Source organism: Hirundo rustica, chromosome 5 (assembly GCF_015227805.2).
Source record: "Hirundo rustica isolate bHirRus1 chromosome 5, bHirRus1.pri.v3, whole genome shotgun sequence".
In the NCBI taxonomy this organism is placed as follows: domain Eukaryota; kingdom Metazoa; phylum Chordata; class Aves; order Passeriformes; family Hirundinidae; genus Hirundo; species Hirundo rustica.
In genome coordinates, this window is record NC_053454.1 from 26,002,245 (window position 1) to 26,026,316 (window position 24,072).

Below are 24,072 nucleotides of genomic sequence, written 5' to 3' on the forward strand. Positions count from 1 at the left end.
TAAAAGCCTTTATCTTAAGCAAATGAGAATTAAAGTTCACAGGAAGTGAACATTCAGTGGAAATTGTAAGAAATTTCTAGAGCAAGTGCAAGAGTTACAGTATGAGAAAAGCTGAACTGTCATAAATACACATGTAAGCAGAAGGAATAAAAAGGCATTAAAACATGGATGTGAAAACCACATCTAAAACGCCCCAATGTGAAATTTGCATCATGTTGACATAACAATCTATTTACAAAATTCAATAGTGTTAAAATACCTTTAATGCACAGTATTGGTGTCTGTTTATTCGCATGTTTCTGTCACTGTATCTGTCCAGGGGAGTAAACATGATACTAAAAGGACCTGCCCAATGACTGAACAGCATAAACAGACTGTGGCGTAGACTCTGCTGCGGAAAGACACTTCTTCTCTGGTGTACTGTAAGAAAAGCCCACAGTTATACACACTCCTGTAATTCTTTAAGATAAAGCATGTAACACAAACAGACCCAAGCTACGAATATAACAGCAAAAATCCATGTAAAGACCCACTATTATTTTAACACCATAATGCCCTGGATGTAGGCTTCATGGCAGCAGTGTACAAGAATAATCTAGTTATTAGTCCACAGAACTCAAATACATAGACAATCAACAAGACTTCGCCAATCAGTAACAAAAATCTCTCTTAAAACTCATACTGCTAAAGTTATACTCAAAACTGATGTCGTAAATTATTTTAATCAAAGTATTCTAAAAGTTGAGATAAAAAAGCACCTTATTACTTCGTTTCTGTTTGGTTTGCTTTGTTTTTTTTTTAAATGTATTGCCTACAGTAATCAGAAGTTACATTTTTACATACCTGGAACATTTTGTATGATATTTGCCACTAAGGCACTAAAATGGCATCGGATATCTTTCAATGTATCAGAATCCTTTTCATTTTCTGCTTCTAGGAGTTGTCTTGTCAGATCAACATACTCAAGTAAAGTGTTGTTGAGGGAATGTGTTTCATTATCAAGGCCACCACTTGCACTGAACAAATAAATTTAAAAAGTCAAAGAGCATGGTAATTACATACAACATTTTAAAATTATCCTTCTTTTTTTTTATCTTTAAAAATCCCTACACCCTCATCACTGGAAATATTTAATTCAAAGTAATTTCTTCATCCAGCTTCTACTTCAGCATTAAAATAAAAAACTCCAGAGAAAGCAAACTAAGAATGAAACCTAATTATCTGAAGTCAGTCATCCTTCCACAGAACCAGTTCTTATACTGGGGACGAGTGTTGCAAATAATAATTAAAATCCCCAAAATCAAACTCCCTTCCCCTCCCCTAACGAGAACCTTAAAAGATAGGGGAAAGTATGATTTTAATAGTTGGACTCTAAAATATCAGCATGCTGACAGACATTTCAGCAATGCTTCTGAGGCGACATTCTGAAATATACTTGAAGACTGCGAATCTCACACTGGTTACAGTGTTAAGGCTGACAAAGAGATGTCTAAGTACCACTGTCGAACAGAGGGGGACGAGGGGGCTAACCATCTCCTAGCCTACTTGCTCTTACACAATTCCCCATGCATAGGAAAAAAATAAGTAGGGTAAACTGATGAAAAAAAAATCTCAATAACCACGTTAACATTCTCCATCCTTCAAAAGTCCAACATAAATGAGCAGTAGCCTTCCCTGCAAAAGATGAGCTGACTAGCACTAGCACTCCAAGAAAGGCAGAAGTCCCTGAATTATCACAGGATAGTTACGGTTTGCACAACTGGTGCGATGTTTGAGCACACGAAAACAAGAGGGACTGTGACATACTGCCTGTTCAAAGTAATATCCTGGGCAATAGTAACATTTAAAATAAAACATAGAACACAGTGACAAAGGACATGGGAGTGAGAGGGATTAGAAAGCCAGCAAATTCTGAGTTTTATAAACCCATGTCTATTTATTTAGTTGGTATACTCAAACTCACTAATGAATTCTGCATGCTTGTTATACTGAGTCATAAATATATCAGTGATTGACAACCTCTCACCCGTGCTGCCCCTACCTGTGACTAATGACGCCAGCATCTGCCAACAGCTCAAATATTCGTACTAGCTGTACTCGTAAAATATCTCGACGCCTGCGCCGTTTCATGTTCTGTCCATCAGAAGAAACACGAGATTAAATGAAGCTCAGGAAAAAGTAAGTAGAAAAGCAGAGTAGAATACAAAAGCATTATTATATCTGTACTACAACTGGCATCTGTTATCAGCAGTGCCAACCTTTTAAGGTAAGTGACCAAAATTGCTAACAAGTTAATTAAACCAGACAATGAACAAACATTTTCCCTGTGGCAGCTCTGAGATGTACAAGGTTTGCTATTAAATGTATTATCCACATCATGGTTGTTGTCAGTCTCTCGTCACTAAGTGCAACATATAAAACAATGTGCAAAAGGCAGTCTTCCTACATATTTTGAGGGAGAAGATTCTGTGTGTCAGCTCCACTCTCCTGAGACCCCTCCCGGAGTACGGGGGTCCACAAGCAGGAAGGACATGGGCATATTGGAGTGGGTCCGGAGAAGGGCTGCAAAAATCACCAGAGGGCCCGAGCACCTCTCTTGTGAAGAGAAGATACAAGAGCTAGGGCTATTCAGCCTGGAGAGGAGTCCTCATTGTGACCTTTCAGTGCTTAAAAGGGGCTTGTAAGAACGATGGGGACAAACGTTTTAGCAGGGCCTGCTGTGATACAAGGGGCAATGGTTTTAAACTAAAAGCGGGTAGATTTAGACTAGATAGAAAAAAGACACTTTTTATGATGAAGGTGGCGAAACTCTGGAACAGGTCGCCCTGAGAGGTGAGAGATGCCCCATCAGTGGACACATTCAAAGTCAGGGCTGATGTTCCTGCTCATTTCAGGGTTGGTGGACTAGGTGAATTTTAAAGGTCCCTTACAACCCAAAATATTCTATGATTCTACAATTTGTATGCAAGCCTGACAACACACTACAGTACAGTAACATTTTGAAACAGAAGTGCTGTTCCTATCCATCATTTTCATTAGAACAGTCAGGTAAGTTTACAACCTTTTTCACTAAAAACCACCACCACCACACTCCAACAAAGTTGGTGGACAGTAAAACTCAATTCTATGTCATAGGTACCACTAATCGTGGGACTGTCACTGATGATATAACAAAGTAACAACTGAGTAAAACTATGATTAGGTTAAAGAAATTAAAAGAATATGGAAAAGGTTACAGTATTTTTTTCATAATCTGAAACAAAATCACTGATACAGGAATAAGAGCTCAAACAAGAAGCTCTTCTAATGTAAGCACTTCACAATCATTTAAAACCACAACATTTCACCTGTTATACTGACTCTTTTTACGTGCACAAATTAAAGAAAATAACTAACACTTCCTCTTTGTGAAAAGACAGTTAAAACTGTACAGAGTATAATGGAAATTATTTAATTACCTCTGGCCTTCTTTCAAGTGCTTCCTTAATTATAGGATGTAATTCTTCTATTAGTTCCCTGAATTAAAATAATTAGAAGGATGAAAACAAACATTAAATTAACATCTCAACTGAAAGATGTTTCTCATGAACTAATGTTACAACACAAGTTAAAACACCCTCAGGTTTTCCATCTTTACCTGTAGCTTTTAAAAGAGAAGTTGCCTAGAAATATATTTTCCTAATTTAAAGTAGATTATTAAATAAATGTCTAAACAATTATCCTCAAATTTGCATTCTCCAAGCATTATGGCTTATTTCTATCACAGATGATTTTCATTTATTTTCAAATTAAGGGGTTTTAACAAAGCCATACGGTGCAAAGAGATATTATTAGGGGGAAAAAAGAGTTGGCAGCTTATCATACAATACCCTTTCAGATGTTACGATGCATTTATTTGTTAATATTGTTTCTTTAAGTCCAGTAACAAGACACTGACATAAGTCAGACCAGTCTCTTTGGAAACTGCAACCGTTTTTGACACTGTGCTTCCATTCCCCATTTGTCCTGAAGCTCCACAGTCTTTATTACAACTCAGTTCCTTCTGCCAAAGTAAGATTCTCCTATGACTCCAAAAAGGAGGTAGGGAAAGGAGATCAGAAGCATGGAACGATGCAGACAAAATACTAAGGTAAAAATACATTGGGTTGACTTTGATGTTTCTTATCATAGTAACTACTGCCTGCAGATTTGTTGAGTGGACACATTTTTCTACTTTCTGTGGTGCTGTAATTGAGATATATCAAAACAAAAACCACTTCAAGTTTTCGTGGTAAATGACTGACTCCTCTGATACCTCATGCAAAGTTTCTCCTTCAGAGAATTGGTCCAGGTGACCAGAATGCTGCACTAACTTTTGTGGTGTACTCATTTACAAGAAAGCATGGTTAGGTATTGTTCTATATTTTCTTTCAAACATGGAAAACACAGAAAATAATTTGGAAGAAACTTCCTTGTGCTAAAATAGAGTAAAAGGTCAGCTTACAATGGAGATCAAGAGAAACCTAAAAGAGTTCATATGATCAGTTACACAAAACAAAAATACTATTCTAATAAATCTACGTGGATTGCCTATATATAATGGAAAAAGTTCCTGAGTAAACATAACAAGTGGGGAGGACCAGTGCCTAAAACCACAAAAGTTAAACACCAAATCAGTGCAGAGCAGCACAAAAGTATGTCAGGAATTTTATATACCTATGCTTTATTCAGTCAATCGTGAGTTTTTGTCACCAGTATAGTTTTGTGCTCCTTTGAGGTAAAAAAATGCATAAAGAATCTCCTGAAATGCTGGCTTAAATACTGAAAGGGTTTAGAGTGTGTGTCTCCCAAGTTGGTGAAAATGGTGAGCTTCACAGTAGCTGTATTTGTAACTGTGAAACTAATTTATTTTCTTCCTGTCTTGAGTGCTATAGCTGTCACTTAGAAACCTTTTCACCAGCATCTGGTGTGAATACATACACTGGACAAAGAAAAAAGCTGGTCATAGGAAAAAAAACACAATCTGAATACAGAAATTATAAGACTGATGGGGATCAGATCTTTTTTTTTTAACTTGATGGATGAGTTATTTCGAATTCAGAAATCAAGAATTATCTCTTAAATCATTTTCTGGACTTCAGTGCTGTTAAGCAGCTCTTTGGAATCATGGCACAAAGTCTTGCTACTTCTGGGTAGCAAATAAAATCAGGTATTACATAAAACTGTAAGATTATCAAGTGATATAAACCAGAACATGACAACTGAGAACCCGGCAATAGTTTCAATATTGGCTTTATATCTGTGGTAATATGGGACACAAGTGACTGGACAGAAGCATCATCTTATTCAAAACCAACAGTATCAGCAATCCCTGGTTCCTTCTGCAGAAGCAGAGTTGGTTGCTATGCAAGGTACAACTTTATAACTCTCATAATAAGAGATTGGCTGCTGTCAGAGAACATCTGATGGCCTTCCCAGGAGGTTTCCTTGCCTTCCGATGTTCTCTCTCTTCATTCATCCTCATAAAGAGCAACTGGCAACACCAATAGAGTTTATCAACGCCTACAAACTTGATTCTAATTAAAATTTCAAATGTTAATAGTTCACATAATCTGTTCTTTCAGATAAGGAAAGCTTTGAATATCAGTAAGCTGTTAATTCTTTCCACTGACTTATTTTTCTTTATGCATGCATGACCTATACATAAAATTCTTACAATCTCTAACCATCTCTATCATGCCTCTAAATGCAAAAAAAGTCAATGAGAATCAGTTGTCACAACTTTTTAAAAGTTCTTAAATTAAAAAAAAAAAAAAAAAAGAAGGAAAAAAAAGAAAAAATGAGATCCAATTCCCAATTAGCATAGAAACAGATGAAACACAACAGTTACCTAAAAGCTCCTGGGTTGGTCCTGCCAAGTCCCAGGACAAGAGATTCTGTAATTTCCATGCTCTCAGAGCGCATCATTGGAACTATGTGCTTAAACAGGGAGGAAGGGGATGGAATGCCAATAATCTAAGAAGAAAACCAGAATAAAACACGATGAAGAGTTACCACAAGGTGGTGACATGAAAACATCTGCTGTAATTTCAGTCTCCTCACACTGGATCAGTGACTCAAAATCACAAAAGGGAAATTGATCTTTGACATGGAAAAGATTTTCTGAAATAGTAAAGCAGTATTTACTATTTCTTGCATTACTGAATTTTCAAAGTCAGATGACAATGAATTACACAACATGATATAGAGATGCTTTGCATGTTAATGTATCTGCCCTCTTTGGAGAAGAAGCAGATTTCTAGTGTCTAACTCCTTAGACTCCCAAGTGGTTCTCAAAGAGAACAAAGCTTTCTGACTACAGTTTCTGAGACTTATGGCAAGTATCTTGGTAACGATACAAGTGGAACAGGCTGCTTCTGCCAAAAATCTGCTGCATAGTCCGTGAATTATCTTCATGTCTACTGTACCTTTTACAGGAAACCAAAAAGGAGATGAACAAAAAGAAGCAAAGAGGGAAAACACCATAATTTGCAAATGATATGAAGCAAGGCAGACAGAAAAGTATCTGCAATTGGGAAAACATAACAAGATACATCATGCCTGAATAGGTCCCTGTTTCAGCAATGGAAGTGAGAGGCTATTTGCTCAGAACTACAGAAGTCTAATGACAGCAAAACCACCTCTTTAATAGCAAAGTATTTCCTTATTACTGCTAAATAAGACTTTGAGATTGGGTAAATGTTTTCATTAAGTGACTAGATTTGCTTTAAAAACATATGCAGCACAGATTGGGAAAAGCGAACTAAAACAGTAAAAAAACTAAAAAAACCTAAACAAATGAAAAACAAATGTCTCCTAAAAATATTTTCAGACAAATGATACCAGTTTCTAATCATGATAGTTATTACAGAACACCTCTGTTGTTTCTATTTCCAATAAAATGTAGACTTATTTACAGTAAGCATTAACAGAACCTACTCTTGAATCAATGCTATAACCACTGTCTGGGGTAGACGCCAGCGTCTCAGGAGGGGAACATCTCACAGAGCCTGTGGAAGTGGAGGAGTTTGAAGAAGACGCTGCACTGCAGCAAAGAATCAGGTAGTTTCTCCAGAGCCCAATGTAGGAGTCACTGCTTGTAGTAGTATTTACTTTCTTTGCATTGATAGGGCTGCTATTAAAAAAGAGAAAGAGAAGAGCTCAGTAGAGAAAATGAAGCTTACCACATTTTACTTCAGTTTTCTACTGAATTTATTTTCCAACTATGCACGTGCCATTGCTTCGTAAATTGTTAACATAGTAAACTCTGAATAAGTTATTCAGAGCAGACTTGTACCTCAACAATGCATGCTTTTATATACAAATCTGCTGAACTACAATACGGCCAAGGGCATTAATTAATTAATGTTTACTGCATACGATATTTTATGCAGATAAATCTACTTATTTTTTTGTTATATAAAGTTGAATTAAATCCACAGACAATATTAAGAATTTGTAAGTTACCTCACTGAAACAATAATGACACTACAATGATAATAAATCTTGAAAGAATACTTAATATAATATCCTGTATTTACTTTAGAAATCAACGTACTTGATATCCACTTGTGGAGACAGCAGCTGAAGTCTTGTATAAGCAAACGTCCAAGCATAGCTTACAGCTGTTGGGCAGTGTTTTGGAAGATTTTCCTGCTTCATGAAACTTGAGAGGCTTATAATCCATGGATCTTGGCCTTGAGTCACATGTGCAAATATCCAAATATGTGAGGGACTGACCACATCAAACTGGTGGCTGATTGGGGAGGAATTCCAGTCAGCCAGAGTTTGTAAATCTATTGAACTGGGACAGTACAGTAAAGTAGTCTGTGTGCAGAGAAAAGACAATGAGACAATATTAAATATCCATGTATTTTAGGCAACAATCTCTTTTGTTATATATCTGATAGAGTATCAGTATCAAAATCATAACTGGAACAGATAAAAGAGTAATTTATGTGGCTTTTTAGAGAAGTTCTTAATGTGAACAGCTATGGAAACATGGTGTTTGCAAACAAACTGGTATTCGGAAATAGACCCTTTCATGCATAATGATTTAATTCTTTCAAAAGATTTGTACTCTAAAAGCCTTACTACTGAATTCCAACTTGTTTCCTAATCCTAAAATCATAAGGTGCCTTACTACCTAGGAATTTATGGTAAATAGTAAGTATGAAATTGGGCTGTTATTCACTAACAGTTATTACAGCTTTCATCATGGATAAAGGGCATATTGACTGTTATTACACTATATTACTGCAGAAAAAAGCAATGCCCTTTGCTTTTAAGAAATTGCAGTCTGTGAGCAAGATGAGAAAAAACAGATGACACAGCTCTCAGTGTTTATAGGGTGGGGATAACAACATGCTATCAGTCAGAAAGTTTACAGCGGTGGTGTCAATCTCACAACATTCCTCAGATTTTTACCTTTTTGTTTGTGGTGATAAATTGCTGATAAAATTAACATGAACACAGTGACACTGTCATTTGAAATATATACTATTTATTTGGGACAGCTTTGCAGAATTACCTCATCTTACCAACAACTTTACATAAAAACTGTCCTACCTGGTCAGCCCCCGTGAGATGTATGAAACTCTCCAGGATAGTAGCACTTAGTCTGTCCATTACATCTATAGCCAACTCATCATCACTCTACAAAACAGAAAGCACACCAAGCTCAAAGAATGTCAAAATAAAAGCAGTTTCACCAGGCAGCCTAAGAATGGGTCATCAGGTCCTACCTTTGAAATTTCTAGAAGCGTGAACAATGCCCTTATTTCTCTGAGAACGCTGACAGCTAATCGCCTGGTGGCAGGCCTTGTGCTGCAAAGGATGACCAAAGCAAAGCCTTCCACCACATGAAATACACTGGAATAAAGGGTCCTCTCCAGGGGAAGGGTATGGGCAGCCCCATTGGATACACCACGCTAAGAAAAACACCATAGAAGTTAAACAAATGAAGAAAAAATGAACACAATTAAGATAGAGTTCTATTATTGGCAATGGCAGATTTAATCACAAAATACTTAGATTTTTGGTTACTTGTCAAATTTTGCAGATTTGATTTATAAGAACAGCATAATATTAGTCACTTCATTTTTTATTACCTCTCTGAATTTAGTCCAAACAAATATCACAAGAACCTCTTTATTTCACTTTCTCACAAGATGATGCAATGAGAGCAAAATTAAAACAACCTCAAGCAAGACTCTTTTGTAAAAAATTATGATATTAAATTATTTGAACCCTTTCTACTAGCTAGTAAAAATGGTGTATTTAGTTCTACTGTTTAATAACTCCTACACAATTCCAGTGAGATATGATGCCCTACAATGTAAGCGAAATGTGGTCATGAATTAGTGCTTAGGTAATACTTAATAATTTGAGACTAATTTTGTTTTGAAAAGAAAAGTTGATTTAAAATAAGAGGTCTAAAAGTCTTCAAGCACTGTAAGAAATATAGCTGAATTTTTATTACTTAACAAAACCAGTAAAGCCCACTACGAAGTTTGTATGTAGGTTCCAAGTATGTTTTAACATCAAAGGACCTTATATAGATATACCTGAGAATCTTGGGTTTTATTGTGCATTTGGGCTGCTTGTTTCCACTGATTTATGAGCTGCACTAACATTTTTACTGCATTGTCAAGAAGCGTTGGGTGGATGTCAGTCACTTCACGCACAATAAAATATACAAATCCTGAAAGAACATCTTCCCGCCAATCTGGAAAATCAAGCATTAATGCTTGGAGTGTATTGAAAGCCAAGGCACGAAGTTCTTCATCCATATGAATTGTCAACCTGTTTAGAAAAGATATTGGTGTCATCACCCTAGATAGGCATACTCCTAACCAGCCTTTATCATTTAAAGTTTGGTGTTTACTCTTCCTCCCTTACTGTACAATGTAGAGCAGCTGCACAGAAATTCATTTTCTGCATTGAATAAACCTGAAACTGGCTAGTAACAGAAGGCACTTCTACAACAGCAAAATAATGCAAGGTTTCACAAAACTTAATACAAATAAACTGTGCTCAAGAGAGACCATCAAGTGTCTAACAAAGGTACACCTTTGCAAGCATCTGAACTACCACCTTAGAGCTCAGCAGACCAGAACCCTGTGATGAACAGGCTATTTTCTTCAAATTAAAATTGAAAATAACATATTAGCTTTGCAGTTAAAGAAGATTTACTTTGGATATGAGAAAAAATTCACCAAAAAAATCCTTTGCACATATACTTAAAAATCTGTCTAAGCCTGCTATGGCAGAAGACACCTATCCCAGTAATTTATTATTGCTTAATACTTTTGTGTCTTTTATATTATTTTAAATACCGAAGAAAGAGTGCTAGAAAAATCTTATTCTCTTACATTATTACTAACGTTTTATATATGTAACTCAACACATTATATGAAAATGGTTTATAATTTCAAAGCTATAAGCTGTCCTGTATTTCTGTGCCAGACTATTCTCACATTAAAAATTAAAAAAAAAAAAAAAAATCGTCTCAGCTACTTATCAGTACTGATAAGGTACATTCAATTTAAAATTAGATAAGAGATGGAAGGATATGGGTAGTGTTGGATCACAGAAAATTGGAAAAACAAAGCAGGATTAGTAGAGAAAAATAATAAAGTTGCCCCCAGGTGCCTGTCTCAAATTTTGCTAATGCCAAACAAGAATGACCTTATGAAAATCTACAGTATTCTCAACAGAAAGAAAAAGAAATGAAAAAAAAAGTATAGCAGTAACAAAAAGATAAAACAAGCTCAAAAAAATTCAAAGCAACAGAAATAAATTCCTACTTCTCAAAATACTCTCTCTAAAAATAAGTGCAAGGTCTGCAGGATAAATTTACCTCCTGCAACTATGGCCAGTAAAACCTGACCAGCTGCAGAAGGCTGGCAGGAGCAGCCAGGACAGAGTCTGCATGCAGTGACTCACACTGCAACGAGTGACTGAGGCATGGACAATTGTGCGCACTCGGCATTTAAAAAAGAACATCCACTAAGAGCACAATTCCATTTCTCTTACCTTGCAAGCAACTCAATGAGGTCAGTCCTACTCATGCCATCTGGAATCAGTCTTGGGATAGCAGCAATGCAAGTTCTGAACAAATCTATCTTAGGTTTCCTCTCACCCCTACAAATACAGTATATAAGCAACAAAGAAACAGAAAAATCTATCTCAGTACACTAGAAATGTATTTTTGATTTCACGCCACAACTAAAGAGGTAACAAATATCTTTATCAATAATTAATGAAACTAACATTCACTTAAGAGTCCAGTAAAAAACCCACAACTGTAACACATTAATGACTGCATCTGCAACATTGGAGCGTAAAAGTAATGTGACGCCACTGTGACAGTGAGACTGCTGCAATTCAGTACATACGTAATCATGTCTTCTGGCTCTTTATTGGACATCTGCACACTGGTCATGCACATGGGCCTTCCAACTTCTTTGTCCAAATGCCTAAGAATGCTATCCAGTGCTTTTCTGACTTGAGGATAGTATATAGACATTCCTGAAAAGCCAAAGAGTTCCATCACCTTTTTCCATATTTTTATTAAAATATCTGTCACTTATTCCGCTTAGGACAAATTTCTTATTGCACAGATGACATGAAATACATACTTTAAGTGTCAAAAAACCCACATGTATATATGAAATACATATCTATAAATACATAAGTACAAGATATTATACAAAAGTAGAAGTTTCCTCCAGAAAAAACTAAAGCAATGAAGTAACCATTGGTTGCTTCTTCATTTTCTCAATTCCAAGCTTTTTAGTTCTAGTTTAAATTTACCATGTTGAAACAGCCCTTTGAAGATGACTACCTCATTCACAGAAGATCAGCAGGGCACAGGGATCAAGACTGTCTTACCTCACTCAGCTGTGAGACATTTGGGACATTTTAGAGGTAGAGGGACATCAAGGGGAAAAAATTTGCCATGCTATTTACCAAACTAACTGCACTCAGGCTTCTTTGTGCTTATTTTGCAATGCAAAACACTTCAAAAAAGACAAATATTTAGTCTGAGGCACGAGAGGGTCAATACTGTCTAGCAGCCCTCACTAACAAATCAAAGCAATTCTTGCTAACAATTAAAATAAATACATAAATAAAGTTACACTAATGTACGGCTTGAGAATAATTGGGAATATATACATACATATTGAAATGCCAACTTACAAAAGAATACAACATACCTATAACTTTTGCTTCCTCATCTGTCAGTGTTTTATTAAGAAAAATTTTCTTCACACGTAGAGTATTTCCTGAAGGAAGAACAACTCCTGTTGTTGGCATTGGTGGTTCACCATCTTTTTGCTGCAAGCTATCTGCTATGACAAGGAAGACTCTGAGGCCAATATTCATCCTCTTCAAGAACAAAAAAGGGACAAAGAAAAAGGAAAGAGAAAACAGAACCAATTATAACATTGAAGTAACACAGAGACAAAATACAAATTGCATTTTTCCTCTCTTTTAAACAGACAGCAATATGGTTCCAGTAGGACAGACCTTATTTAAATGTTACATATTAGGGTAAGGAAAGTAACAAGAATAAAGTTTTAGCTTTCTGTGCCTCTCCACACTCTGATTCAAGTGAACTGACATGGCCCAGGCTAAGATACGGAATATTTTATAGTACTGAGCACTCAAGGACTTGATATGGACCTCTAGAGCAACACACTGAAGATAGACATTGCTTAAACATCCCATCTGTTAGACTGGGTCTTGAAGAGCTAGGTATGACTTTCCTGAAAAAATGCTTTACAGCTACAGTGCAACAAAAAAATACTTCCTGAAATTATTGTTGAAATGAGTCTTAACTGTAGAACTGCTGCTGGTTTGCTCACCTAAAATCAAACAGCAACTGTGCCCAGCAACAATTACTTCTTTAGTGTTAGCAGAACACTCCAGATACTCATGACTCTACTTTTAACCTGGCTCAAACCTAGTTAACCACTTCCCTCCCAAAAATCTCCCAATGCCCTGCTCTCATGGCATACAAGTAATGAGCTTTTGTTACCTCTGGATTAATAGTGAAGGTTTTAGGTGATTTTCCAACACTAAGAAGATCAAATATTATTTCTTTCATTGCAAAATCCAAACGTTCCTATAAAGGAAAATACATTAGTATGATCATCTCTTTTCTGTTAATATGCATAATTTCTTGGCTTTGCATGGCTACTGGGTATCATGTCTTAAAAGTTCTGTTTGTTTTTTTTTTAAGTTTAGAAAATATTTTTCTTCCTTATTCTTTTTTTTTTTTTTTTTCCTTTAATCTAGTACACTTCAACACAGCTCATCCCCTGATATGGTTGAACCATTTCTCCTGAAAAAAATTCCCAGGCAATTCATGATTCAATTCAATTCTCAGATCAAATGCATTTCTACAAATAAGATGAGCTGTAATAGAAAAAAAAAAAAAAATTGGGATAAAGAGAAACCCTAAGGAATAAAAAAATACTACAATATAAATACAAAAAAATATAAACAATGATGAATTGTGTATCCTGCCTCATCCCTGTATGACCAAAAGCAAATAGTTTTGGAAGCTGAAACACAGACAAGCTATTTCTAAGACAGGAAAAGATGCCTCCAATCTACGAGGTTAAAGATTAATGAGAGTTCATCTTGTGAGATTGTATCTTGCATTTTGATATTAGGACAGGAGAAGCACCTAAAATAATATAAATCAAAATGCAATGGCAACTACAAACTACTGCATTAATTGCATACTATTTCTGTCTATAGAAGCCAGCCTCCAGGCTAAATATAAGTAAATATTACTGTTCTAATGCTCTGTCCCTAATAAAAATATCATAATGAAAAAAGTAATTGTATTAGTGTACTATATAAATATATACACACACAGCTCCCAACAGGGCAATAAAAAATGTAACTATTAATCATCATAATGTTCATATACTGCAGTTTTTGAAGTTTTATGAAAAATAGTTTTGCCACTACTAGAAAGAAATCGAGTTCTTTCATTTGTTACGTATATTTGGAGAAATTCTACTCATGATACAAGACCACTAATTCAGTGCAAACATTTCAAAAAGCCCTTAAAATTTACATTTCTTCCAAATATTGTTCATCCTACTATTACAGCTCTTCCTAGATGTATTCTTACCTGAGCAATGAACTGAATAATCTTCACAAATATATTCAGAGGTGTGTCTCGTGGGACCACACTACGCGATCCTTTTGGGAAAAGTGCTGATACAATGCTCATGAGACGGCTACAAGTATTTAGAAACAAAAATAAATAAAATTTCTTTTAAAAATAGCTCCTTATAACAGCACAGATGTTACAGTTCAAATCTGGAAGTGGGGGGGGGGGGGGTGGGCTATGAAATAATACAGACGCCTATGACAGGTAGGACCACGTACAGGAAGCACAGCATGGGTTCCTCTATGAACTGAAAAATATCCTGTTTTAAACCAGTTACTAATAGTCAGGAGGAGGGGCAAAATCTGAATGTCTATTCCAAATTCTCATTATACACAATTACAAAGAAAACCTTTTCATTTCCAGTCCATACTTAGTGATGGACACTACATACCAAATTTGTTCTGTCACCACTAGTGCCTTTTAACTGTAATAAATCTCCTGCTTATCTCTCTGCCTTCTTCTATCCCTGCAAAGACAAGTCTAGACTCTACTCCTTCTTTCAATCAAAGTACTCAAGGGCTTTTAGTTTTCTCTATTAAGACAAAATGTTTAGTCCTCTCTTGACTACACCATCCCTGCACTGGCTTCAAGATCTCTTCTGATATCACTAGGTGGAAATAAAATCTCCATCATCAGTAGTTTAAAATACTTTGCATAATGAACTTACCTTTGAGTTACAGTGTTGCTTTCACATTTAATTCTAATAACATAAACCCACAATAACCTATACAAAGATTCCAGTGCAACTCGGGACATTTTGGGATCTTTATTCTGTAAAATAAATTTAGAAATACAGTTATTGTTGCCTGTGAGACGCTGACAAAATTCTATTATAAAGTTTATTTAGTTTTGAAAATAATTTTTTAACAATGAAAGCAGATGGGTCTAATACTGACTACAAATTTTTGATATTTTTTCATAAAAACAAGCCTGTATTGCCTATTTCCAATACTCCCTAAATTTTTAACTAATAATTCCAGCACATTTTACACATCTTTAACTCTGAGGGGAGAGCAGTAACTAAAAAGCAGATATTCCTCTTGAGATGAACACACCAAGAGTATATTGCTTTCAAGAACTTTTTTCAGAAAGCCATTGGTAAGAAATACCTACTTCATAACAAACCAATTTATAGTTTGTCTAAAACATTGGAGTAGCTGCTTTGGATCAGGCACAAGGTCTCATTCCACCACTCAGTCTGTGACAGCAGACAGTAGCAGAAGAAAATGCAAAACAGGGCAGGCACACAAGGATGCATCTCTGGCTTCACACAACGCAGATACTTCCTGCAGGCTGTATGAGTGCTTGCCCACTTTCAATGAATTTTTATTGTATCAACTATGCTACTGTTTCTTGAATCAATATAAAATCTAGCAGCACAATTCAGTTTAAATTATGTACTGAACACAAAATTACTTTTGTCTTAAATCTGCCACTACAAGTTTAGTTTTGCTCCTTTGAGTTCTTGAACTGCATAAACCAGTAAGTAACTAACATTTTTTGCAGCAGCTTCAGAAACCTCCTTTTCAAATAGGGATTCTTGGAGTACTTACAATCTAGAAGTGTCCAGCAAGATTGCTGGAGTTGGCCAAAGTATAAACTTCTGAATATCATAAATGATTCCCAGTCATCAACTTTTTTAGGCATTATCCCAATTCAAACTAACAAACCCAAACAAAAGCAAAAAAAAAGAACCCCCAAACCACAACTTCCCCATCTCCAGTGAAGTCTCTGTTTCAAAACATATCTATATGATGACTTGAACATAATTAATTTCGTATTTTGTTCCACAAGCCAGTGAGTCAGAATAGCAGATGACTTTGTCCTTCCAGGACAAATAGAGTGCAAATTCACAAAGGGTGTAAGTGGAACTAAAACCATGCTGTTCAAAAAGAGATGGTCTCGTTCATGGTTCTCTCCCCCACAACCTCAATGCTCCCTATACATTAACTCTAGCAGTAAGAAAGTCCAACTTGCACCTGTAAGCTAATAAAAGTAACTTCATGTCCATGTCTGTTCAAAAGACTACATAAAGAAGAGTAATTTTGGTGGCTTTAACTCAGGTGGGTCCAGACTACTGGTTTTGGCAGCATCTTATTTTAAGAAAGACTAAAAGCCTATCTCACAGAATCAGAGGCAGAAGTGGTATTTCAAAGTAGTACAGACACAAGATTGACTAGCAGAATATTAGAGGGAATAACTTAACCCAGTTTACATCAGTGATAATGCTGTTCTACCCTCCCTTCACACATCAGTGTGTGCTGCCATCACTCCACAATCAGCACCTGTAACTAGGCAGTGGGTAAACTCAGGAAAGTGATCTGGACAAAATCTATCCAGTAAGAAGTTACACCTGTCCCCGGTTATTCACACTGATAAATGTCTCACTGTTCAGTTAATTGACCTGCCGTGCTACTGGGAGGAAGAAGCAAACGTAACTGTACCAGAGGGTGAGACTGTGACAGCTTTGATTTTAATCAGCTTGAACGGCAAAACCCCCACAATATTATTTATCATTGTATTTCATTTACAAGCCAACAATTACCGAGCATCAAAGCAGGTTGGGAATTCATTGATTATAAGTCCGTATGAAATCAAATCTGTTATCAAAGTTTGCACAAAATGCATCTGGAACTGAGTAATGCTTCAGTTTTCTAATTTCTGATATTCTACAGGGGAGCTTAATTTACAGGTCAAGAACTAAATGAAAAAAAAAGATTGTTGGCTTTCAATAACCTAATAAAAAATGGTAGAGGTAGCAGATATTTTAATAATGTGTAAACAATGTTCCATCTGTTAGCAGGTGTATCATCCAATAGATCCACTTCTGTGTAGTTATGACAAAGTTTGCTTGTTATAAAGAAAAATAAAGGAGCATATAAAGAGACATTCACCTTTTATGAAGATTAAAAAAAAAAAAAAAAAAAATCCCAGCAGTACTTTTATTATTTTAAACATTGAAAATTTTCATTATCACTTCCTATAATGAAGAACTAAACAAATATGGTAGAAGAAAATTGCTTTTGGAGTCTGAATTACAGCATAATTCATGTACACCTGGTGTTAGAATGTCAGTATTTATTTTCTCTTAGACATTAGAGTAACTAGAATAAGGAATAGATGGCTATGTAATCCAACAACCTGGCTGAATTTTAGTCTTCTTTTAGATGATGTCTAAGATGTTTAGATTTTAAAGTACTCTATATGGGGTTTTTAAACATAATTTTGTTTAAAATCCGAGAACTTTTAACACAAATTATGGTATCAGCAGACTATGAAGAAAGTTGCTGGGAACAGTATCTGTTACAAAACCAAAACATAAGAGCAAATTATGGTGGTTTTACATGACACATTAAAATGAGTCAATGAAACAAATTTCAATGATGGCAAGAAACAAAATAGCATTTTTTCCATGTTAGTCAAATGTAGTCACTTACTGAATAAAGTACTTTTTAATACTGATGTTAAATTTTCTTCTGTTCTGAACTAAAACAATTTCTACTTTTTAAAACCTGCAAAACCAACAGTGTAAAAGTCTTTCAAGTTAGTGCACTGCAAGTTGTTACAGTAAATCAGTTTCACATTTTTGTATTGTGAAAATGTTTTTAGGTTGCTCACATGCAAGACACTTTTTGAAATGAAGTAACAAAACCCATACATCTGAATAGGAGGTTATTTCCAGTGGAAACATGCACTGCTGTTCAGGGAAACCAGCTGTGATATTAATAATCAATCTCACAAAGTCACACTTTCACCCCCAAGGAAAAATTGGTATTAGACAATTTTCTGATCTTTCTCCTTTACTTCCTGGCAAGAGAAAAAGATCTTTGAAACATTAGCTATTCTTAGTCCTGTTGCTTCTTAACAGTACTAGCAGTAATTATACAAAGAAAGGAAAGCACAAAATACAACAGATAACATAAAAAACCCAAAAGTATTTACATGAGACAAAGCAACATTTCACTGAGTTACAACGACATATTAACTCACCTGCAGTGTTTCTATTTGTTTTCTGATACTGTTGTTAGATGGCATCTAAATAAAGCAATGTGAGACAGCAAAACATAACAAACATGAGAATGGAAGGCACATGCATGTTAGATGAAAAAAAGCTCAAAACCAACAGATAGCTGTCTAGCAAGGACTCTATTCAGTAGAAATAAAGGGTTTGCTATAGTGGCAGAAAACATTCCTTCAACTTTCAAGGTTTTGTGGTAACAGACACTACAGGTAAACTGTGAGGGGGGGAAAAAAAAAAAATACACTCTTTTTTCATCCAACAGTGGCGCAGAATGACAGACACTGTTCTCTCACACTTCTGCAGCTTTTTAAAAAGTTCTCTCCTCTCTCCAGAAGAGGTAGCAAAGATACCACAACTCAGATTCACCCAAGAATTTATCAACTTTCTGACAAACTTGCTAGAATTAGTCTGTGTAAACACTAGTCAAAAATAGTAAGCAAAGTGTTTTACAATACTGACCAGCATTACTGACTGCTGAACAAATTCAGAATTTTGCCTACACTACAGCGTGTAAAAAAACTGCTGGGCTCAGCGCTGAAACAGCATCCCAACAGCTCTGTGGGACAAAGCCAGCTATACGTATAGCAGGAAAAAACAACCCTTTTGGACACTCCTGGTGTAAACTGACTCTTACAGTTGTGCTCTCACTGATGTGCTATTTGCAGTGGTCCAGACCACGAGGATGGTGGCTAGGAAGGCTAGGATGTTCTCCCCACACACCACGACTGCTTTGAGATAACTACAGGCAGCGTGCACTGAAACCCAGCACAGAGATTTTACAAAGACCACAAATACTGCCAGGTGTAGGATTCAGAGCGCTCTCAGGAGCGTTACCAAATTTAATGTAGCACCTGAAGGAAAGGCAGGGTATGAACAAACCGCATCAGGTACTGTGGGGCCACTGTAAAGGGGGGAGCTTTGCACCATGGCAGATGGGAAATGGCTTATTTCAGCCACCACCGGCATCGTGGTGTTCGTGGCTAAGAGCCTGCAGTGGGCAGCCACCAGGGAATAAAGAGAGCACCAGGAATCCGTGACCTGCATTACCTCTTGGTGACTTGCTAGCATGCCTGTACTCTTCACAGAATATCCCTGTGACAGACTCTAAGGGTTATCATTATTTCAATTTCTAATTTGTTAATTTCAACAAATACAGCGGGAGTAGATGAATCCTATTAGTGTTCTAAGTATCTCCTAGTAACTCTCAAAATTACTTTATTAATAACAAGGACACTAGAGGCAATGGATTCAGAATTTCTTATTTCATTTTACGTATCTAAGTAACTCCAAATAAAATAATTTTAGTCATTAGAAAATCGGGAAATAAAATTGGGGGGGGGGGAAATCTGAAAGACTAAACTGCTGTGAAATTCAGATTTATAAATTAATGAGATTACTTATTAAAGAGTGCATGCATTTAATTAGCTTCAGAAACAAAGAAACACATTAATTCATAAGAGACATGAGGACAGTGGGGGTGTATTTTTCAAAATTAAGCTCAACAAAGTTTCTGAACACGGCAGGCACCCAAAAAACTTGATAGTATTTGGTGTGCCAAATTAAACCAAGGCATAAAATATCCTAAAGAACTCATTGACGGCATAGCATCATAACACTGCAAATTCTGAATTGCAGAAATTCGTATGTGGAATTTCTGCTGAATAGAGCCTCACAGTAAACATGTTAAGCTGTTAGTGGTTAACAAATCTAAGTAAAATATAAAATGCATGCTCAGCAACTACCAGTTAAACTCACTGGCATTTACAGTTTTAATACATCCATTACCAGCAATGGACATTATGCCAGATAAAGGCAACTCCAAGATTGTAAGGAGTTTTTTTAAAAAAGCTTTAAAAACAAAAGCACAAGCAGCCTTCATAAGCAAAATAAACCACAAAACGAAAATCAAGGCAAATATTGCAAAAGAACTGCAATAATGTTAGATGAATAATATACAGAACCCAACAAGCAACAGAAAGGTGTGGAAGATGTTGTAAGAACCAAATGACCCTTCAAAACAATCCAAGCAGCTAAACCGTTTTCCTTTGGATGCCATGCTGGTTTACGTATTTTATGAATAAGCTTTATGACTGTCACTCATAACTAACCAGAATCAGTCTTGTGAAGGAGGATCAAATAATTTATTAACATTTTCGGAATCAACACATTAGGCAAAATCATGAATTATGTTAAACATAATCAAGGAAAGAACGTGTACAAAAACTACAAGAAAGTGACTAATTTGTAAGTATCTTGATGTCTTTATCAACCAATTGATGGTTATAGTGATATCAACAGAAGGCACAAGTTAAAGGGACACTGTAATTGTTTTTTTTTTTAAATATGTATCACAGGCAGTAGATATAACACCTTTTCTGGTCTCACAGTTCGTTTTCTATTCCTTCAATAAGTGAACAAGAGGTAGAAAGTTTGCACTTCCTATACGTTCTACTTAGAAAAACAGACAAGTCACTTATTTTCTCACATATAATTTGCACATAAAGAATTACAGTTTGTCTTTTCTCTAGCATGAATAACACTTATTAGCAGACATTTCTGCAGATTTTACTCAATAAAAATGATAATCCTCACGGGAACCACACTTATTTCCAAAATGACTTTGCATCACAAAAAATTTCTATTAAGTTTAATACAGAGACTTGAAACATTTAATTTCTTTTAAGAAAAATATTTCAGTGTCCTTTTAAACAGCCAAATATTATTCATTGTTTATTTGGCACAGAATGCTGAGAACATATCATAATAAATGGTAGTGATTTGCAACAGTTCCTTAATCAAAAAGGATTCTTACCTTTAGATGTGACAAACAGTTCTGCAGGAAAACGTGCCAGTTATTTAAAAAAAACTGTTTCTGACTGACACACAACAGGCAGGTGATCAATGGATACAAAGCCTATGAGTAGGGGGGAAAAAGAATTGATCAAATTGCTCTTTGAAGACCTCCTAAGTGCTGTACATTGAGAATGAGATACAGTTGTTGGCCCCACTCTCTCAGTTTTGGCGCTGCACGGCAGCCTCTCCCCTGCACTAGGACCCTGGTGCCAGGCACAGCACCCTGGGCCAACTCCTGGGTGCTGTAAGAGCTCAAGGTGTCAGACTGGGGCAGCGGGGCCAAGGTGAAGCTCAGCTCCCAGCAAGACCTGATACCAAACTAGGGCTGAGCGCAGTCTGACCCTTCACACAGCCTTCATGCTTTCCTTGCAACCACAAGACTCAATTCGTGTAGTCCTCCGTGCTGGGCAGGTGAACTGCCTCCAAGAATACTCAGGAAAATCATCAACTCAGTAAAAACTGAGACAGACTTTAAGCCGTCAGAAATACTACTTCTATTCAAGATCTACTTTTAGTGAGGAATGAACCACAGTATAATTTGATTTAAATCTGTGAATATGCAGAGTATGATTGATTTAGCTTTGCTTTAGTAAAAGATTTGATTAAGTACTGCATAATTTAACACATAACGGTGATTAGTACTAAATCTGATTGCAGCTTTTCTTGTTACGAAGCAAAACTAAAGGATGAGTAGGTAAATAGTACTCTTGATACAACATTTCTAACTTCATAAATAAAATTACATTTTGAATACTAATATCAACCACTTTATGTCATTCTCACATAAGAAGTTTAACCAATACAATGATATATGCTTTATATGTGCAGAATACTAGAAAGTAAAGTTTGTCCATAACATGAAAGTGAGAATAAAACATTTTAAATTCACTTGCATTTACGGAATATGCCAACTGAAATGCAAAAATTAGCTCTACATTTTCAGCAAAGTGAAGTGAATCAACTTGAACGTGGCTGCCATAGTCATCAAAAATAACCAAATACTGAAAAAAAATAAGAGATAATACAAAAATATTGGAAAAAGAAAAACAAGGTGTATGAATAGAGGAGAGAACCAGGCAGAGCAAGGCTATCAAGAGGTTGCTATTTTACTGAAAAAGTCTTGTCTGACATTTGCATCTTTTAATAAACCCTAACTTAAATAGATTCAGACGCCCTGAATGCAAGATTTTTAGTAAAAAGACATTACGCTAAATAACTGCTAAAACCCACTAAAATAATCAAAAAGCACTGATTTCAAGACAATCTCACATGTGAGATAAGAGTACATATCTGCACAATGAAACAAAGCAAAATTAAAACAAATGCACATACACTGTGGGAATTTAATTATACTGCAGCGTTAAGATTTAAATTAACATGGCTTGATAAGCTTTTCCTCATATAATGTACTAGCTTAAGAGCCTAAGAGGAGTAAAACTGAGAAGTTGAAATATTTCTTTAAAATACCAGTGAGTGCTTCTTTCTTGAACTCAATTCAAAGGTAGTCTGATAAAGCATCTCCACAAAATTTTTCAAACATGGCACATTCACTTCATTTTTAACAGCCTGTTAAAAAAACCACACAAATTAATGGGCTTAAAAATTTACACAGAAGGCAATTTAAATATACATTAAGATGTCTATGAATTCAAAATAATTCAAAAGTTAAATTTCACATTAGGGAGGTATTTGAGTGCATTTATCTGAAACATAAACAGAAGCATAAGAAATCATGCCATACACTACAACCATATGGTTAAAATTAACAATTAAAGCAAACATAAAAAAACCCCTCCACCTCAACAAAACAGCCGATTAAAATAAACTGGTTTAAGAATGTGGTCTATTCCATACTTAAAGAAGAAAATGTACTTGATGCCAACAAATAAAAACTACATTGAAGCTCTTCCTATGCATATTTACATTTATTTAAAAAAATTAGTATCTGCAACTTTCTCAGTTCCCCTCTTAACTGCTCCTGTCTTCTTTTTTGTTTTAATACTGAAAACTGGATAGTTAAGAAATAATTCAAAGGATTACCAGTCAAGAAATCACGCAAGTTGTCTTTGCTCAGCTTTCAGAATTAATGAAACACACATGGAGCCCTACACCCTTCTGACTCGCTCTGCTCTTGCACATAGAATAGGTTTCCTTCCACAACTTAGGCAGCTATCACCTTCTTTACTGAAACCTTTGCAAAGCTCTTAGGCTTCTTTCTGGATCCCCAGGATGATCTATTTAAACAGTATTCTCAGCCTACTGTTTTAAGCTGTTTCTACTTTATTTGGGTAGGGTACTAGAGATTGAAATGGCTTTTTTGAAAGAGGTCCTCTGTGCATATGATTTCCTTACAATGTAATTTTTTTTGTTACTTTTATTATTTATAGTTATTAATATTATATAAACATTATATCCGCTAACACTACATAAAGAAAAATCATATCCACCTTGCTAAGAACTCTCTAAAACCTTCACAATGTAGAAACAAAAATACCATGTATCTCCACAATGTGTACAGGTCCAAGAAGAAAGCACTGAGAAAGCAGTCATGATTTAAATCACTTTCTATGTACCAAATTATTTATCTTTCGCTATTCTTAGGCTATAGGTTCATTAGTACTCTGCTAGTTCCACATGAGAAATCAGCCAGTTGCTGTCATCACCGCATTGTTGCTTTGGTATATAACCTTAGGCTTTCAGAGCAGCCCTAACCTCCCTGCTATAAAATATGCTGTGATTCATCATACCTGCAGGGTCCAAATCAGGTCAGGTATCTTAAAATGCCTGAATGACTAAGCAAGAGAATGACAGTAAAGAAGTCTCAATGCTGAAACCCAACAGCTTCTTTGCTTGAGCGATTTTCTGTATCCAAGATACAGAAAAATCTACATTCAATTCCTTCAGCTGCATCAAAAATATTCAATCTCGCATCTTCCAAGAGAATGACTAACCTGCTCAACTGCATCTCAGCCTGGGAGTGAGC

The 24,072-nt window shown here is 35.8% G+C and overlaps 1 protein-coding gene across 7 annotated transcripts in view; it reads right to left on the reverse strand.

Annotated features, from left to right (window-relative positions):
- The window catches only part of FRYL (FRY like transcription coactivator), a 161,849-nt gene that overhangs the window by 56,290 nt on the left and 81,487 nt on the right, over positions 1-24,072 (reverse strand). For 3 of the 7 annotated variants that reach the window (XM_058420795.1, XM_058420794.1, XM_040065708.2), the window contains 19 exons: positions 22,557-22,655; positions 21,049-21,150; positions 18,206-18,250; positions 14,883-14,986; positions 14,174-14,282; positions 13,064-13,150; positions 12,240-12,411; positions 11,418-11,550; positions 11,056-11,163; positions 9,585-9,822; positions 8,763-8,948; positions 8,587-8,673; positions 7,577-7,845; positions 6,958-7,153; positions 5,870-5,994; positions 3,459-3,516; positions 2,042-2,133; positions 844-1,016; positions 260-420 (listed from right to left, as the gene is read on the reverse strand). In XM_058420795.1, coding sequence (XP_058276778.1) covers positions 260-420; positions 844-1,016; positions 2,042-2,133; positions 3,459-3,516; positions 5,870-5,994; positions 6,958-7,153; positions 7,577-7,845; positions 8,587-8,673; positions 8,763-8,948; positions 9,585-9,822; positions 11,056-11,163; positions 11,418-11,550; positions 12,240-12,411; positions 13,064-13,150; positions 14,174-14,282; positions 14,883-14,986; positions 18,206-18,250; positions 21,049-21,150; positions 22,557-22,655 — 2,544 coding nt within the window. The remainder of the gene's footprint in view (positions 1-259; positions 421-843; positions 1,017-2,041; positions 2,134-3,458; positions 3,517-5,869; positions 5,995-6,957; positions 7,154-7,576; positions 7,846-8,586; positions 8,674-8,762; positions 8,949-9,584; positions 9,823-11,055; positions 11,164-11,417; positions 11,551-12,239; positions 12,412-13,063; positions 13,151-14,173; positions 14,283-14,882; positions 14,987-18,205; positions 18,251-21,048; positions 21,151-22,556; positions 22,656-24,072) is intronic. The other 4 variants (XM_040065713.2, XM_040065715.2, XM_058420797.1 and 1 more) reach the window with 2 other exon arrangements.